The sequence below is a fragment of the Camelus dromedarius genome, chromosome 34 (assembly GCF_036321535.1).
Source record: "Camelus dromedarius isolate mCamDro1 chromosome 34, mCamDro1.pat, whole genome shotgun sequence".
NCBI classification, from domain to species: domain Eukaryota; kingdom Metazoa; phylum Chordata; class Mammalia; order Artiodactyla; family Camelidae; genus Camelus; species Camelus dromedarius.
In genome coordinates, this window is record NC_087469.1 from 1,080,876 (window position 1) to 1,100,149 (window position 19,274).

The 19,274-nt window shown below is 40.9% G+C and overlaps 1 protein-coding gene across 2 annotated transcripts in view; it reads left to right on the top strand.

The window, feature by feature from the left end:
- ELMOD1 (ELMO domain containing 1) overlaps positions 1-19,274 on the top strand; it is a 73,620-nt gene that overhangs the window by 19,005 nt on the left and 35,341 nt on the right. For both annotated transcript variants that reach the window (XM_031443781.2, XM_031443782.2), the window contains exon 2: positions 7,351-7,452. In XM_031443781.2, coding sequence (XP_031299641.1) covers positions 7,436-7,452 — 17 coding nt within the window. In that variant the 5' untranslated portion in view covers positions 7,351-7,435. The remainder of the gene's footprint in view (positions 1-7,350; positions 7,453-19,274) is intronic.

Consider the following 19,274-nt stretch of genomic DNA (forward strand, 5'->3'; position numbering starts at 1 on the left):
TGCATACGAATTCTTCAGTGATCTGACCCTTTCTTGCCTTTCCATATTTAAAAAAAATTTTTTTTTGAGTTATAGTCAGTTTACAATGTTGTGTCAATTTCCAGTGTGGATCACACTTTTTCAGTTATACATGAACACGCATATATTCATTGTTGCATTCTTTTTCGCGTGAGACATCACCAGATCTTGTATACATTTCCCTGTGCTGTACAGTATAATCTTGTTTATCTACTGCCTTTCCATGTTGTGCCTCTGTTTTTCCTGTTCTTCTCACTGAGCACCACCCGAGGTCATATTGAATGTTTTCCCCTCCGCATGTTGTGTATTCTCTTGCTTCTAGGACTTTGCATGTGCTATCTGGGGGAACCCCCAGAACCCTACGTCTAAGATAACCCTCAAATTCACTTTCTCAGTATTTATTTCCCCTTGTAATATTGTGGTTAATTATCTTTTGTTTTTCTACGTCCTCTTCTTTCTCCCTCAAGACTGTTGGGTCTGGAGGATGGAACTCATGCCCATCTTGTTCTGTCTGTATCCCTAGTGCCCACCTCTATGTCTAGAGCATAGTAAGCGCTAACACCTTGTCATAATTTTTTTTTAATTTTAGAATAGTTTTAGATTTACAGAAATGTTGCCAAGATGGTACAGTGAGTTCCCTTATCCTGGCACCCAGTTTCCTCTGTTGTTAACATCTTATGTTAATATAACACATTTGTTCCAACGAATGGACCACTATTGATATTTCATTATTAACTAAAATCCATGCTTTCTCAGATATCCTTAGTTTTTTAATGTAATGTCCCTTTTCTGTTCTAGGATCTCATCCTTGATGCCACGTTGCATTTAGTAATCACGTCCCCTTAGGCACCTCTTGACTGTGACAGCTTCTCAGATTTCCCATGTTTTTGACAATCTTGAGAGCTCTGAGGAGTACTGGTTGGGGATTTTGTGGTATATCCTTCATTGGGAGCTTGTCTGATGTTTTTATCATGATTAATCTGGGTTGGAAGAGGGAAGACCACAGAGGTAAAGTGCCATTTTCTTTTTTTTTTTTTTTTCATTTTTAAAATGATTTATTTGTTGCCCCTCCAAATCTGAAATTCACTGGTGCTCCAAGGAAGTGCAGAGTTTTATCACTTTTGTCAAAGATGAACATCAGTGGTTGGTGGCTTTCATGTATTCACAAACCTCATCTCCAGTTCTGTGACACACTTTCTGACAGTCATACTACCGCGATTGTGTATCTTCCTGGTTTCGTATTCACCCAGCATCCCAAACACTGAATCTCACATGCTAACATACCAAGGCCCTCCTCAGCCCAGCCCTTTCCCAAACACGTATTCCGAATAGCTGGCCCAATCTCGGCACCCAGCTCGTCCTGGTAGGGGCTCACAGGTCCTGCCTGTTCACCACCCTGCAGCTCCTGCATCTTCCCTCCACGCAGTGTTGACTGCAAGCCCACAGGCCTGCAGAGAAAGGCCTAAGTCACGTGCACGTGGGTATGAACCTGGATGACTAGAAGCTGGGCCAGAACTCTCAGGGTTCCATGGAGGTGGCCAGGCAAAGTCAGTGCACGCATGTCAGGCCAGCACCTGAGAGAAGGGACAGCCCCCTCCCTTGTGGGTCTAGCAACTTTACAGCTTGGGGGCTACATTTCCTGAAGTGCCATTTCATCACATCAGATCAGGGCTATAAACTAGCAACATGAGTTACCACTGTAATATCAGTTTTGATCACCTACCGGAGGTAACATTTGCGAGTTTTCTCGACTATACTTACTTATTTCCCCCCATCCCGTACTGGACGCAGGAAGCCACTACAGGCCTAGCTCAGAGATACTGCCAGCCTGGGTCCAAACCAACGCAGCAGAGCAAGTCACATGGATTTTTTTGGCTTCCCAGTGCACATAAACATTGTTTACACTATACCATTGTCCGTTAAGTTTGCACTAGCATTATGTCTAAAAAACAGTATATACTTTAATTAAAAGGTATTTATGGCTAAAAAATGCTAAGCATCCTCCAAGCCTTGAGCAAGTCAGACTTTTTGCAGGTGGAGGCTCTGGCCCCAGTTTTGAGGGCTGCTGACTGATCGGGGTGGTGGCTGCTGAAGGCTGGGGTGGCTGGGGCGATTTCTTAAAATAGGACAACAACGAAGTTTGGTGCATCAATTGGCTCCTTCTTGCATGAACGATTTCTCTGTAGCTGTTTGATGGCATTTTACCTCCAGTAGAACTTCTTTCAAAATTGCCCGTCCTCGCCAAGCCTGCCACGGGTTTACCAACTAAATTTACATAATATTCGAAATCCTTTGTTGTCATTTCAACAGTCTTCACAACATCTTCACCAGGAGCTGATTCCATCTCAAGGAACCACTACCTTTGCATCTCCTCCTCCATTCAAGTCTCATAAGATTGCAGCAGTTCAGTTACATCTGTTTTTCAGTCTCCGCTTCTGATTCTAGTTCTCTTGCTGTTTCCACCACATCTGCAGTTACTTCCTCCGCTGAAGTCTTGAACCCCTCAAAGTCATCCATGAGGGTTGGACTCAACTTCTTCCAAACTCCTGTTAATCATGAATGTTCTTAATGGCATCTGGGATGGTGGATCCTTTCCAGAAGGTTTTCAGTTGATTTTGCCCAGATCCACCGCAGAATCACTCTCTATGGCAGCTGTAGCCTTACTAATATGTTTCTTAAATCAGAAGACTCAGACGTCAGAATGACTCCTTGATCCATGGCCTATGGGATAGAGGTTGTGTTAAAGGCATGAAAATAATATGAATCTCTGTACATCTCCGTCAGAGCTCTTGGGTGATCAGGTGTGCCGTTAATAAGCAGTAATATTTTCAAAGGAATCTTTCTTGCAGAAAGTCTCAACAGTGGGCTTAAAAGAGTCAGGAAACCATACTAAACAGATATACTATCATCTAGGCTTTGTTGTTCCACTTATAGAGCACAGACAGAGTAGATTTAGCCTGGTTCTCAAGGGTCTTAGCATTTTGGGGAGGGTAAATGAGCACTGGCTTCAACTTAAGGTCCCCAGCTGCATTAGCCCCCAGCAAGAGAGTCAGCCTGTCCTTTGAAGCTTTGAAGCCAGACCATGACTTCTCCTCTCTAGCTGTGAAAGTCCTCGATGGCATCTTTTTCCAATAGAACACTACTCCCTGGAGTACCACTAAACTTCCTTCAAGAACTTTTCCTTTGCATTTACAACTTGGCTAACTGTCCGATGCAAGAGGCCCAGCCTTTGGCCTGCCTGAGCTCTCCATATGCCTCCCTCGCTAAGCGTAGTCATTTCAAGCTTTTGATTTAAAGTGAGGGACGTGTGACTTTTCCTTTCAGCTGGACACTTAGAAGCCATTGTAGGGTTATTAATGGACCTAATTTCAATATTGCTGTGTCTCAGGTAGTGAGGCCCAAGGAGGAGGAGAGAGATGAGGGAATGGTGGGGCAGTGGAGCAGTCAGAACACACACAACAGTTATCAGTTAAATTTGCCATCTTACATGTGAGCAGTTCGAGATACCCCCAGAAGATTACAATAGTAACATCAAAGATCGTAGGCACAGATCACCCTAACAGATATAGTAATAATGAGAAAGATTGAAATAGTGTGAGAATTACCAGAATATGACACAGAGACACAAAGTGATCCAATGCTTTTGGGAAAATGTCACTGATAGACTTGCCACAAACTTTCAATGTGTCCAAAAAAAAAAAAAAAAGCAGTATCTGTGAAGCACAGTAAAGCAAGGTGTGTTCATATGTCCAGCCCACATTTAAGGGGTAAAGAGTTACGCTCCACCTCCTTGAGGGCAGCGTGTCTACACAAACTATTTGGAACTCTTTTGTATGGAAGGTTTATGCAGTCTCCCGATTTATTTATTTATTCAATCATTTATTTACGTCAGTATGGGGTCATGGATATTTATTTTATACTTTGAGTTATAATCCAGTACTACTTTATTTATTTTGTTACTCAGACTGTTCCAGCACTGGCCTTTGGGAACTCTCAGTTGGCGCCTGTGTTTATTTGACATATTCCTGATTGTCTTTTGAGCACTTCCTTACTTTCTGGCACAAGAAGATGCTTCAGACCCACCTTATATATTTCCAGCTCCAACCCTAGAATCAGACATTTTTCCAAGGAGCCCTGGTTCCTTTAACTGGAGAATGTATTTGAAACCATGATCTGGGCTCTGGGTAGACACTAGCACTTTTTAATTAAAATTTGGATTCGTTTTAAAAAGCCACAAAAATACAAAGAATAATATACGTTTCTACTACCTAAAATGAACAAATCATTCCCCTTTATTTTGCTTTTTTAATAAATTAAACATTTGTAAAATTGAAGGCCATTTTTCCCTTTCCCAATCCTAAAACCTTTTCCCAGAAGCAACCACAATCTTAAGTTGATTATGTAGTAATTTTTTTCAAGCATGCATGAAATATTTACAGAAACAGCTATGTATTAAAGAAAAGACTGGCAAAATCCCCAATAAACAAAAGAGCTACATGCAAAAGAATGAAATTAAAACATTTTCTCAAATTATGTACAGAATTAAACTGAATATAGATTAAATACCTAAATGTAAGACTGAAAACCATAAAACTCCTAGAAGAAAAGATGGGCAGAACACTCTTTGATATAAATCATAGCAATATATTTTGGATGTATCTCCTAAAGTGAAGGGGGGAAAAGTGCAAAAGTAAACAAATATGACCTAATTAAACTTAAAAGTTTTTTCATAGCAAAGGAAACCAACAAAACAAAATAACAACCTATTGAATGGGGAAAAATACTTACAAATGATATGACCAATAAGGGGTTAATCCAAAATATATAAATAGCCCATTTAATTCAACATCAAAAAAAAAAAACAAAACAAAACCCCAAAACAAAACAAATAGCCTGATTAAAAAATGGGCAACAGACCTGAATAGACATTTTCCAGAGAAGACATACAGATGGTCAACAGGAACTGAAAAAATGCTCAACATCATTAATCATCAGAAAAATGCAAATAAAAACCACAGTGAGGTATCAACTCATGTCAGAATGGCTGTCATCAAAAAGAACACAAATTACAGATGTTGGTGAGGATGTGGAGAAAAAGGAACCCTCGTACACTGCTGGTTGGAATGTAAATCTGTGCAGCCACTGGAAGACAGTATGGAGGTTCCTCACAAAAACTAAAAACAGAACCACCATATGACCCAGCAGTTCCTCTCCCAATTATGTATCTGAAAAATCACAAACACTAATTTGAAAAGATACATTCACCTACGAATGAAAAATACTGCTTGCCATATCAGTAAACAAAGGATGCTGTGGCCGTCAAGCTGCTATGGTTGCCCCTGACAGTGAGCTGGAGGGAACTTAGGATGGAGACAAGTGGGCAACCCAGCCTCTGCCACCCCCACCCCGTAGCACTGCACCCTGAGGAAACTCAGGATGTGAAAGAACAGGATACTGGCCCTAGATAGCTGGGTACATATCAAAGAAGTGATTTCAATGAGCCTAGACTTTGCACCTTTCTGTACATAGAAAAGCACTAAATTTCTTAACTTGAGATACCTGGTTTTCTTTAATTAACAGTAATCTTTTGATGTTCCAGCTACCTGGTCTTTGTTGCATAAACTCTTGTATACTGTGGCTCCTCCCCTGCCTCTTTGGAGCTTTCTGAGAGGCTGTATTCCGGGCTTAAGTCCTCAGAAATGTCCACCGAATAAAACTAACTCTCAACTTTTAGGTTGTGCATTTTTTAGTCAACATTCCTGATGTTTATAACAGCATTATTTACAATAGCCAAGATATGGAGGCAACTTATGTGTCCATCAACAGAAGAATGGATACAAAGGATGTGGTATACAGGTACAATGGAATCCTACTCAGCCTTAAAAAATAGAAATGTTGCCATTTGCATCAACAGGGATGGATTTGGAGGGTATTATGCCTAGTGAATTAAGTCAGACAGAAAAAGACAAATACCGTTTGATATCACTTATATGTGGAATCCAAAAAAAAAAAAATCAAACTAATGAATATGACAAAAAAAAAAAAGAAACAGACAGATACAGAGAACAAACTAGTGATTACTAGTAGGGGGAGGGAAGGGGGAGGAGCAAGATAAAGGTTGGGGATTAACTGACACAAACTACTATGTATATAATAAGCCACAAGGATGTATTGTACAGCACAGGGAATCTAACCAATGTTTTACAGTAAGTACACATGGAGTATAACCTTAGAAAACTGTGAATCACTATGTTGTACACCTGAACTTATGTAATACTGTAAATCAACTGTATACCTCAATTTTAAAAAAAGAGAAAAGACTGGCTTTTGTTTTGGCTGAGTTGCCCACGTTCCTGGGCTGTTCTAGTTGATAAGTGTGTCTCTGCCCTAAGCCATTTGTCTACACACTCAGTTCCCCATCTTGCTGCAGCTGGTGTCCATCTGTCTCTTTTTTCATGAGGTGATGTCATCCTGCTATTGCTTCCAGCCACTCTCTCTTTTCTAGTCTGTTTCTTGATATCTCATCCCAGTTTGCTGCTTTGTTGGCAGCTTCTGGTGTTCCTTCTTGTTGGAAGAAGACCAATAACTTGATACTCTAGATTTTTTTCTTCTTTTGTGGGGGGGGAATTTGGTTTGTTTGTTTAATGGAGGTACTAGGGATTGAACCCAGACCTCATCTCATGCATCACTACCACTGAGCTACACTCTTCCCACACCGCCCGGTTATTGTAGATTTCGTGAAAGCAAATTGTAAACTGAAATGTGCTAAACAAATATATCATTTTACTGTTTTAGTCACAGTGCCCCCCAAAATGGGACCAGGGGCATATCCTTCATTTGTTTGGAGTACTTGGCACTTCATCAGCATTTTTTTTCTTTTTTTTTTTTTAGCTTAATGACGTTACCAATTTCTTCTAGTTATTTTCTGAGTTGTACTTCTGGAAGATTGAGGCTGCCAGATTTAAGACCATCTGATACCTAGAAATCAGGATAGTTAACTTAATGGTTCTTCATTTTTATTTTTCTTACAAATACTGCTCTTCAGGATATAACAGCAGCGTGCAAAGCAGAGGGAGAGTTTATTATGGAAAAGGTTGCTCATAAAACTAACCATTTCTCCAGCAGGTGACTTAAAATGAAAGACTAATTGTGTTCATTAGGAAGGGAAAGGCTTTAGCCGGAATCTCCATTCAGTGAATGCGTTGCTGTGTGGGCAGTTCAGTTAATAAAATTCTGGGTCCATAACGTTAACCTTATCTGCTTCACTAAGGTAAGTAGAAATTTGGCTTTCCCACCCCATTAACAGTAAGCCTCTCTAATTTCTCCTCACAGCTTACAGTTACTTTGACAAAGGCAAATCTGGAAGCAGTTACTCGAGGACAGTTTGGATAACACCTGGATAATCAAAACAGGCACCATGAAGCACTTCCTAAGGTGAGTGTTTATGGTTTCCTGGAGGAGCCCTCTAAAACGGAGAAACTTCCTTAACAGTTAGTATAATATCTGTGTTCACCGTTGGTGATCCTATAACTGGGTCTCAGGATTGCATAAAATAGCACTGGATTTTGGCTAAGAATAATTTGGCCATCTAGCAGATTCCTCTGCTAACTCTATACGCATACTGATGCCAAGAGACAGCATCATGTAAGGAGGGGATTTTAAGAGATTTTACAGGAATATGGGCACAAAAGCACGGGGCAGGCGTACTTTGATGGCCTGTGTTTCTAAAGCCCTAAGGCTGAGGTTTGGGGAATTTGTTGCCAGGGAGTCAGTGTAATTTGTGTAGAATCATTTTCCTAAAGTTGATCTACATTTAAATATTGATTTTGGTTGGCTGACCAATCCACAGAGGCATTTTCTAATGTTCCTTTTTTGGTGAAAAATATATGCTCTAAGTTTTTGCTCTTCCTGCTTCAGTGGTGTCTCTGAAACCTGTATTAATTTTTGGTTCTCTGAAGATTGTACTGGATAAAGTGCTGTTTATGTTTGTGTGTTTACAGTGATATTGTCTTGTCTTGAAAGCCATTTAGCTGGATCTATAATTATAATTATTTTCAAGAGTATTGTCTGTCATACACAACTCTATAAATGAATTCTTAGAGAAATTTTATAGTATATTAATATATGACAAAATGAAGTTAAGTTGGTTCTGAAAGTTAGGAAATAAACACACTTTCCAGATATTTGGTTTTTTTTTTCCCTTGATATAATCCACATTTATTTTACTAAAGAAAACACAAATTGAACTATATGACAAATGTTGACTACCAGCATTCCTTTAAATGTTTGCAATTGTCCTTTAAAAATGTCCAAGTAGTCTTGTGAAAGATAAAAATACTAATGGCATTACTAACACAAAAATAGTACAGGTTTAAAATAAATTCACTTAGCACAGTTAAATTCATATAGAGTATTCAGAATAGTTATACAGTTTTGATAGGTAAAAAATCTAGAATCTGTATTCTACAGAAATAACTCTAAAATATTTAATGAGCATGTTTTAATAGAAATTCTTTATTGATCAGATGAACAGGTGAATTATCATGGTAGATTTTTTTTTTCCTTGATACTCAAAAACTTTAGTACTATTTATTTTTACTCTAAAGAGAAAAAATATTTGGTTTTTAAAAATATTTTATTTTTATTGGTTTTCTTTGTTTTGGGGAGGAGGTAACTAAGTTTATTTATTTACTTATTTATTTTAATGGAGGTACTGGGGATTGAACCCAGGATCTTGTGCATGCTAGGCATGCACTTTTATCACTGAGCTATACCTTCCCCCGACACTTTCCAGATACTGAGTTTCTTTCCTACAAGATGGTGGCCTACCTATATTATGTATTCTTGTACCATGTTCTGGCTATTTTCTCTAAGAAAATCATTAGTGGGCTTACTTCTTTTAGGAAATGATTTAATTCTTGCAGTGGCTGCAGTTTAAGATTTTCTTTTCCCCACTGGTTTTTCGTTGCATCGTCATTTCTGGCGCACCTAGGTCAGTTGGTGTAGGAGTCACTATGTTTTGGTGTGACTACTGGTGTTTACTCAAGCTTAGAATTGTGAAAACCCTCTCAGGAGGTCACTGTTTTTAGGCATCAGCATTTGTTTTATCATACAGAAGACTCCTCAGCCTGTTTATCTCAGCTGTGTAAAAAGACAGTATTTGAAAGATCACTAGGACATTTGCCAGCAAAGTATTTGACCTGATATATTTTCTTGGTTGCCATGGCAACTAACCTATCTGTTTACGCATTCATAAGAAATTCGTGTCTATGAATTCCCCCTTGAGTTTAAACATGATGTTTTTTAGCTGAAGAATCATGTTAACACAGAGCTTTAGCGTTAGGTGAAGCGTTTAAGTCAGGAACTCCTTTTGTGAGAGGGGAAATGGTAGTGGTGAGGTTTCTGTGAAGCTTTGTGCTACTGAATTTTCTTCTTCAATGTTTTGTTTTAGAAAAAACTTGAGTGGCTCAAAACCAGCCATTTTAGGAGAGATAGGAGCATTTGTTTACTTCTGTTAGTTTTTGTTAAATTGAATAGGTGTGCAACACTGTGTTTAGTAGAGATTATATTTTTAAATTTGTATTTGATGATTTAAAACTGATAACAGTGAAAAATCTACCACTCTAATTTCACACAGACCAGCACCAAGGGTAATGGAACTGGCATGTCCCTGTCAGTTATGTGTTCTGATACAAATTTTTCTCTTTCAACTTGGCATATTTATTTTATAAATAGTACTTGACATTGATTATTTGTGTGAAACTGAAGCTAGAATAATAAATTATGCATCAAGAAAAAACTTGAGGATTTTCATTGCCCATTGGTTTTGAAATGATAAAAGGAAACTCAATCATTGCCTCTCTTTAATTGATTATTGCTTTTGGCTTTAACTTTTGTAAATTTTTGTTTTTAATGCTTTTTAAAATTAATTTATCGTGTGTGTTCATTATATGTTAATGTTTATGGAATTTGGAGGGATAAGAGGGCAAGGAGTAATAATCCTAAATTCCAGGCTCTGTTGGATAATTCAGATTATCTTCTGTTCCCTGGAGTCCATTCCCACAGATGGTGGACAATGGGCAATCTTTTTCATTTGAACCAAAGAGATGGTTGCATAAAATAACATGAACAAATCAGGTGTTAATTCCTGAGCTCGGCAAATATATTATGTGGAAAAAGGAGTGGACGTTCACTGAGCAGAGTCAGCATTATTTAAAAGCCCACAGAATAATCTGTCCACTTCTGAGTTACTCTAGAATGAGCAGCTTCTGAGGCCAAGTACAGCCTCAGAAGACACGGGGTTAACCTTGAAGAAACCAGGTATGGGAAGGAATGGATTTTAATCCACATTTACAATACATGGGGGCTGTACTCTGCCCTAACTCACTGCTATCGTCACATATATTAATGGTATAAACACTCAGAGCTTAAGGGAGTGGATAAAACATTTGATGTTTGTTTAAAAACAATTCCATGAGATGTTAGAAATAAATGCTACAGGAAATTGAGGGTAGATATGAGATATTGGAAAAGTACCCCATAGTCACCCGATACGACTTTAGCCATGATCTGCATTCAAAGGATACAAGGGATAAAACTGAGAAGAAAGTGTGTCTGTGTGTGAGCGGAAAAAGAGGGGGCACTTTCTGAGCCCTAAATAGAACTGAGGCTTAAGGTTTAGTTTGTGTAATATATTTCATTTATTTTAATTTAATAATACTTGTACTGTAGATCTTTTCCTTTACTAGGATTTAGTGATTGAGATTATATATTGGTAAGGTCATCAGAACATTATTAATTTTGAATTTTTCTAATAAAGGGGCAGGTATAAGTCACTCCATATAAATAATTGCTTTCAACTGTTTCAGCCTCAGGATCTCAGTTTCTTGACCGTGAACTTCACTGCATACCTTCCTCAGGCAGAGCAGAGGAAAGGAAGGCATTTGCCAAACTCAGACCTCCACGGGAGAAACTGAGATACTGAGCAGACTTGTACCCACACCCTGGCTGTAAGACAGTTGAGGGGAAAACAGTGTTTTACTCCTATGATTAGGTGAAGATGTCCAGTTAGCAAAAAAATATCTGCAGGTGGGATTTTATAAGTCATTCGCACTTGACTCATCTCTTGGTCCACTGATTCATTTAGAAGGCATTTTAGTAAGAATTCCAGTACTATGCCACACTTTTTATTTTCTCTTCATAACAATTATACTAAGGTAGGAATTAATATCCCATTTTACAGCACAGGTAAGAAGTCTTAGCAAAGTTGAGAAACTCAACCAAGGTCCCACAGATATTTGAATGCAGGCCTGTCTGACATCAGAGCTGTTTCTCATAATTTTTGCATCATGTTACCCCCTCACTGTGTACCTGTTGTGAGGTGTTCTGGGTAATACAAAAGTGAATAGGAGATGGTCTCTGCTCCAAAGTAACATTCCACGTGGTCAGGAGATGAAGCCACGCCTACAACAGGAAGATAAAAGCAGGCCTGTGATCAGTGACTTGCTGCAGGCGTTTTGTGACAGGAGTATTCAGGGAAGGCTTCACTGAGGGGATGCTGAAGGAAAGGGAGACGGGACGTGGGAGGTGGGGAAAGTGCTGGGAACAAAGCCTGGGGAAGTGTGACCAGCTGCCACCGCAGCAGGTGGTCCAGGTTCATTGGCTGTAGACGCTGTTCAGGGTGTGTAGAAGATAACGTTGCAAAGAGAAAGTTGGGGGCAGTTCTTGGACACCTTTGCAAACACGTCATAAAACAGCCTAGAAGCACAGTAACACTTTCGCCCTGACCTGATGTGGACCTTGAAGAGAAGGTGAGTCAGACACAAAAAATCTGTTTCCCTTACAACAAACGTCTAGCCTTATCTTAGAGCCAGACAGCCCATTCCCTTCACCTTACAGAGGAGAGAGGAGAGACTCAGAGACACAAGTAGCTTGTCCCCAGTCACACAGCTCAGAGCGGCAAACTGAGACTAGACTTGGAGTCAGACTTCAGACACTTTCCTATGTAATCAGGTCACCTTTCCATTCAGCACCAATTAGCTTCCACTGCTTTTGAGGGGCCAGAAGTGCAGGGTTGTGTAATTATTCCAGAATTTGACTAGGCTTGCTTGAGACACTGACTATCCTTATTTATGAGATGTAGAAGCAAAGTCCTGAGAAGGGGTAGATTTTTGTCCTGTGCATCTGAACACCTCACTGTAGACTGGTACTTTTAGCCATAATTTTCTGTTTTAGGACGCACTTAACGCACACACCATGTATGTGTATATATACGTAATACACATACATATATGTGTATGTATATATACACACGTATATTTATTCATACATACATTTTAATTATTATTTTTAATAATTTATTAGTAATAATTAATAATAATAATTTTATTTTAATTATTTTGTTTCCTGCATTAAAACAAGCAAAAACTGTTTCCACACCCTTGTTGAAATATGTTAAGCTGAACAGTTTTCTAAGCAGTTTCCTGAAGGTGACCTCAGAGCCTGCCCAATGCATCAAGCTGCCATGAGAGATTCTGTTAGAACTTGAGCATCAGCTTCCCAGCTCCTCTGCCCCTGGACCTGGATGTTTGTTTCCTTTCCCGAGATGGGGAAGTTTTCAGCTCTTATGACTTCATATATGTTCTCTGCCCCTTTCACTATCTTTTCTCCTCCTGGGTCCCCTATAATGTAACTGTTAGTATGATTAATGTGGTCTCAGAGGTCTCTCAAACTGCCTTCATTTTTTTACATTTTTTTTTCTGTTCAGCATCAGTGATTTTCTCTCTTCTGTTTCCAGCTTGCTGATCTGTTCCTGTGTATTGTCTAATCTACTGTGGATTCCTTCTGCTATATTTTTTATTTCAGTGGTTGCATTCCTCATCTCTGTTTGGTTCTTCTTTATGTCTTCTAAATCTTTGTTAAAAACTTCCAACTTCTCACTCTGCTCATCCAATCTTCTCCTAAGTTCTTTGAACATCTTTACAATTATTACCTTGAGCTCTTTATCAGGTAGGTTACTTATGTCTGCTTCACTTAGTTCTTCTTCTGGGGTTTTATCCTGTCCTTTGGAATGTGTTCTTCTGTCTCTTCGTTTTGCCTAATTTGCTGTCTTTATTTCTGTGTATCTGGGAGGTGCGTTACGTTCCCTGACCGTGGAGAAGTGGCCTTTGGTAGGAGATGCCTTTTGTATCTAAGTGGTACACTCCCCTCTCGTCATCAGAGCTGTATGCTCTTGGGGTGCCCCCTGTGTGGACTGTGTGGTCCTTCTGCTGTGGCAGACTGACTCCTGTGTCTGGTAGGTGTGGCTGTCCCCCCAACCCCCACCTCAATCTGATTGGTCGACCCAGACCTGCCTTGTGCAGAGGCTGCTGGTAGCTGGTAGGCAGGGCTGGATCATGAGCTGGGTATAGCTTCGGGGGTCCAGGACCAAGTGCTGGCCCACTGGTGGGCAGACCTGGGATCCAGGGTGGATGTTCATGGGGCTGGAGGTCTTGGATCAAGTGTCTGCCTACTGGTGCACAGAGCCTTTTCATAACATGGTTGCCTGTGGGGTCTGGCGTGTCCCAAAATGTCAGACCGCTGGTAAGTGGGGCTGGATCCCAGGGTGACTGGCCGAGGGGTCCAAGGTGTTTCAGAGCTGGTGTCAACCTGGGATAGGCGGAGCCAGGTCCCAGTGTCTGCTGCTGCACAGCCCTGGGGGTCCTGGAACTGGAGGTACCACCAGTTTTGACCTGCTGGTTGGCAGATCTGGGGCCTGGGGTGGGCCTGGGGTGGTATCTGCATGCTCCTGGGTGGGGCTGGTTCCTAACACAGCTGGCTGCAAGGTGTAGGGTATCTCAGAGCTGGTGTCAGCCCACTGGTGAGTGGGGCTGGATCCCAGGATGGCTGGCTGAGGGGTACAGGGTGTCTCAGAGCTGGTGTCAGCCTGGGGTAAGAATAGGTCCCAGGTTCCCTGGCTGCAGAGCCCTGGGGGTTCCAAAGCTGGTTTCAGCCTGCTTGTATGTGGGCCTGGCTCCTGACCCTGCTGGTTATGGGGTCTGGGCTGTCCCAGAGGTGGTCTTGGCCCACTGGTTGGTGGGGCTGGATCCTGGGGTGGCTGGTCAAGGGACCCAGGGTGTCTCAGAACTGCTGTTGGCCTGCTGGTGGGTAGGCCGGGTCCTGGCATGGCAGGCTGTGGGCAGCTGTGTTGTTCCTGGGAGGGGTGCACACCCACCTGTAGGCAGGGCCAGAGCCCAGGGGAATCCCAAGGTTGGCGCCTGCCCACTAGTGGGTGAGACTGGCTAGAGTCCCTGCCCTGGTATGTGGGACCGGGCCCTGGGCCTTATGGTAGACAGGGCCACATCGTGGGGTGGCTGTGGGCTCAGAGGGTCTTAGGGCAACAGTGCTGTAGGTGGGTGGGCTGTGTTCCTGCCCAGCTGGTTTCATGGCCTGCAGCATCCCAGTGCTGGTGCTGACAGGCTGATGGGCGGGGCCAGGTCCCAGGACTCAGAAGCTCCAGGGAGGATTCCAGAATGACACTTGCCAGCACCAGTGTCCTTGTGGCAGAATGAGCTCCCCAAAATGGATGTGCCAGCGTCTGTGCACCCAGGGTGAGCCCAGTTGCCCCCTGTCTCTCCCGGAGGCTCCCCAGGATCAACAGCTGGGTCCCAGGGCCCGTGAGGTTTTGTGCGGCCCCTTTAAGAGTGGAGTGTATTTCCCACAGCCCTCTGGCTCCCCAGGAATTAAGTCCCACTGATGTTCATACCTAGATGTTCCGGGAGCTCATCTTCCCAGTGCAGGACCCTCGGACTGGGGAGCCTGATGTAGGGCCCGGACCCCTTGCTCCTTGGGGAAAATCTCTGCCATTGTGATTATTATCTTTAGCTGTAGATCTTTCCTGCTTGTCTTCTGGTCCTTCTCATCAGTTGCTGCTCTCTGAATAGTTGTGATTTTGGTGTGCCGTGGGGAGAGGTGAGCTCAGGGTGTTCCTGCTCTGTGACCTTGGTCATTCCCCCTGTCTAAATGCTTTTTAAATGTCAAAGCATAATCTGTTTGCTGCTTCCCTTACAAATAAGTTAATAAAAGTGTTATCCAAATAGACAAAGACCCTGAATTTTAAAAAATGTCTTATAAAATGTATGTATTTAATCATTAAAAGTTTAATTGAATAGTGATGTCATTCATAATTTAAGAGAGACCCGTGTCTCCTTTTCTTTGAAAAGAAAAGCTTAAACCATTAATTTATTATGTTGGTTTTACCACAGTCAGCTAATCCCTTATATAACATTTTCCTGGAATTAAAGATAGAATTTGAAAGAATGTCTATCCATGATAGGTTTATACCCACTGTTTTGAAAGGCAGCCTGCTCCCTTCAGATGAAGACTGCACTGCCTCACCGCTGCTCAATGCGGGAAATACTCTTGTTTTTCTAGAGGCTTGCAAATGATTTCTTTGAGTTCACATTTCCGGTTGATGTGACAAGTCCTCTGCAGCCTCTCTTCCTAGTGGAATGCTCATTATAGAGAGGGTCCCATTTACTAGGCCAAATACCTGTTGACAAGTTAATTTCCAACTGCCAGTGCCCCTAGTTGGGAACTTCAATAGAGCAACTAAAATATTTTAAAATATCATTTTAGAAAGTACAAGAAATGCTGGAAGCATTGAACACTCTGTTGTTCTTTATGGCTGTTTAGATGAAACAGTGTTTTGCTTAGGAAACTTGGTTTGATCCAAGAATTGTGGTTATTTTGTATGTCTCCTTCCTCACCAATAGTGTCCTTCTTGTTTATTACAGGACTTCTTCAAGCAAGAATTAACTTTCATTAGCAAATTCATCAAAACTGTTCAAAATAAGCCTCTTTTCTAATTATTCCAAAAGAAGACGTCAGAATCACAAATTTAAGATGATGGAGTAGTGTTGCAGTACAGGTACCCATGACCCCTCACCCCCAAGGCGGGAGCCTACGGGGTCCTAGTGCATCCCCGTCCCTGCTGAATGGATCCCTCTAACAAAGAACCAGGAGACAGGAGCTCACTTTGATTTGGTAGCAGAGATATGATTCGTTTTGAGTAACTGACATTGGGTGACTATTCTTGTGCAGGCTAGAGAATGAATGTTAAATAATGAAAGTGATCGTAATTGCCTCATGGAAGGACAATGCTGTGAACTCAGCCATAAACGTCACGCTGCAGCATATTAATAAGTGGTAGTAACAGAAAATGTTGGAATTAGAACGTGTGCAAGTAGTTATTATTAAATCGGATTCTCCCAGTGCTTAAGCAAGGCATTCATCTTAGGAAGCTACAGTAAGTCCTTCGGAACACTATCAAAAAGCTGTGAGTCAAAAAACCAGAAACAAACACAGAAAACTGCTGTCTGTGCAGATATTTATTAAAAATAGGAGCTGGTGATCAGATCTTCTCTTTGTAGTCTTGAGAATTTGATTGTTGTTCCAACAAAATGTAACAGATCTTTTCACTAGTGATTTGAGAATTCTCCGTCAGAACTAAGAAAACTAAGTCTAGTGTTACGAAGAAAAAAAGCAAAATATTCCCCTAAATAAAACTGAGTTTATTGGTTTGATGACTCAGGCCAAGAGTTAAAAACAAGGAGAGCTATAAACCCTCTGAATATAGGATTCCTGGGGGAGGGCATAGCTCAGTGGTAGAGCACATGCTTTAGCATGCATGAGGTCTTAGATTCAACCCCCAGTACCTCCGCTGAAAAAATACATAAATAAACCTAATTAAACCCCCCGCAAAAATTAAAATAAATAAATGAATGATTGTAGGGTTCAAATGGTGGAGAGAGCATGGTAGTAACTCTTCTAAGGGTAAGAACAGAAGGATGGGGGTTAAAGAAAGCAAATGGGATCTGCCTCACAGGTACATTTGAGATGCCTTCACTCCATGCATGCAGTCAGAAACATAAGGACATAAAGGAAATTAAAAGGAGGAAGGGTATATAAACCCCAAAGTTCCCAAACTCAGATCAGAAACAGACACACCTTTCTTCCCTCCTCCCCTTCTTTCCTTCCTTCCTTTCTTTTTTCCTAAACTAACTACTGATTAGCTTAAGAGCATTTAAAGACTTACTTCTTCATTTCTTCCTTTTCAGGGTAAACATTCCAAACCAGTTTAACACTCTCCCAAAATATTTCATCAGGTTGATCATTCACATCTGGACCGTCACAGTTTTTCCATAAACTTTACAATTGAGGCCCTTAAATAGGTCCAGACATTTAAGAGGTGGGCTCCTGGCAGCACCGGATGGTGGAGAACAGCCACCCTGAGATGCTCACACGGAGGTTTTGCTGATCTGGTCCTTTCATGAGGAAGCAACTTGGATATTTGTTCTGTCATCAAAATAAGCCTGCCAAAGTAAGGGGTAGGCATTTCCGCCTCTGGTATTTCCACCTCTGACCATGCCTTAGGCTTATGATCTAAATGCAAAATAAATTATATCTGTCAAAGCCTTGTTTGATCTGATGATCTGGCTTGAAAAAAATATAATTCCCAGCATAGCAAGAAATACAGCGCCTAGCATAACAAGGTGGCCTTTTAATGAAGTAATTGTGGGCATGTTGGCCCATTAGAAAAACAAGGGGAAAAAAATCAAAACACATTCTGGGTAATAAAGAGCATGATCAGGACTACTGGCCCAGAAATTATGAAAGGGTAAGGAAGCCGTATGTAAGTGTCAGGTCACAGGATACACAAATGGGCACTTCCCTTTCACAGTTTGTAATATTGTTTCTGCTACTGTGTGAGAGGGTTGTGATCCACCTCTCAGAGCAGTGAGACTTAACAAGTCATGTGTCATCTCTGACCCTTCACTGTGGATTTCCACTGGGTTCCCCTGTCTTTGACAGTGTGCGTATCCCCAGGGGGCCTGAAAAAAAGACAAAAGAAAAGCAATAGAACGTGGTGTCTTTTCTCTTCTTTTATGTAAGGCTGTCTTGATGCAAAACAATTCCCCGGGCATTTTCTTCGCATGTGGCATGTGCGAGAAGGCCAGTAGGAGGAATTACAGATGGGCCGTAAGTCACTTTACATCTAGGTGCTTCCTGCCACCTGGGATGACACCTGTAGGTCTCAGGCCACATCTCTGTATAGATCTGATGAAGAAGTTGCATGGGGGAAACTCAGTAGTTTGTAGTTTGACTTGGACCCTAAGTGGGGAGAACACAAAGATACTACTTAAAGAAAAATCAGAACCCTTTTCTCTAGGAGGATTTATACTGTAAGAACCTGATTATCATGGAGCCCAGATGCACAGACTTAAAAGAGGCTTCATCTGAGGAGCTAGCCCACATGCTAGGCAAACTTCACCGGAAGTTGCACATGGGTACCACAAGGGCAGATACTATGTAAAGCTTTATCCTTGACTTAGTGATAGAATTAATCCCAACCAGTTATTAGTATGCTGATAACCAGTGAACAAATGTATTGCTCAATCTTTTTTTCTGGCATAACTATCCAGTAGTTGGAAAAATGGAAAATTTTTCCCAAGAGAGCAACTTGAGGTTTTGTAAAATTTCTCACTCATCTAATTAAAATGTTCCACCAAATTTATTTGTAGGCTCACTTTTTGGAGGGAAGCTGATAACCTAAATCCTAACAGATCTTAGAATGTATTTGACTAAAACAGTTGAATTTCAGAATTTACAACAAAGTAAATCCATTTTTTGACTTTCAGCAGACTCTGACGTCACATGGAAATTTCATATGTACTTTTGTAATGGTTTTGGTGATCTTTTTATACATTTTAATTGTTGTTAGAACTTTCTTTTTTCTGAAATCAGGTAACATATATATATTTTGAAAAGAAAATAAAAATTACTCATAATTCCATTACCCAGAAATACTACTGTTAACCTTTTTGTTGTGTGTCCCACCAGTCTTTTTCTCCTTGTTTATGTCACCATCACATTTTTTGTATTATTAAAGAAAAAGTAGATTATTCCATACATGTTCTTTTCTAACTTTTCCCTATTTGATAAGCATATTATGGACATTTTCTTGTATTATTAGATATTCAAGAATATAACTTTATTGCCTACAAACAATTCTGTCATATCTTAGTGTAGCAGTTTGGTCACTTATGTTTCCTCCATTCCTTTTTCATTTATATGATACAGACTTCATCCCTTTGTACAAGTAAGCCTGTTGGAATTGCTGGTTTTAACACAGGCTGTTCAAGGTATTGGAGCCAAAGCAATTTGAGCAAAGGAACACAATCAAGGTGTTGGTTGGAATTCAGGGATTACTCACATCA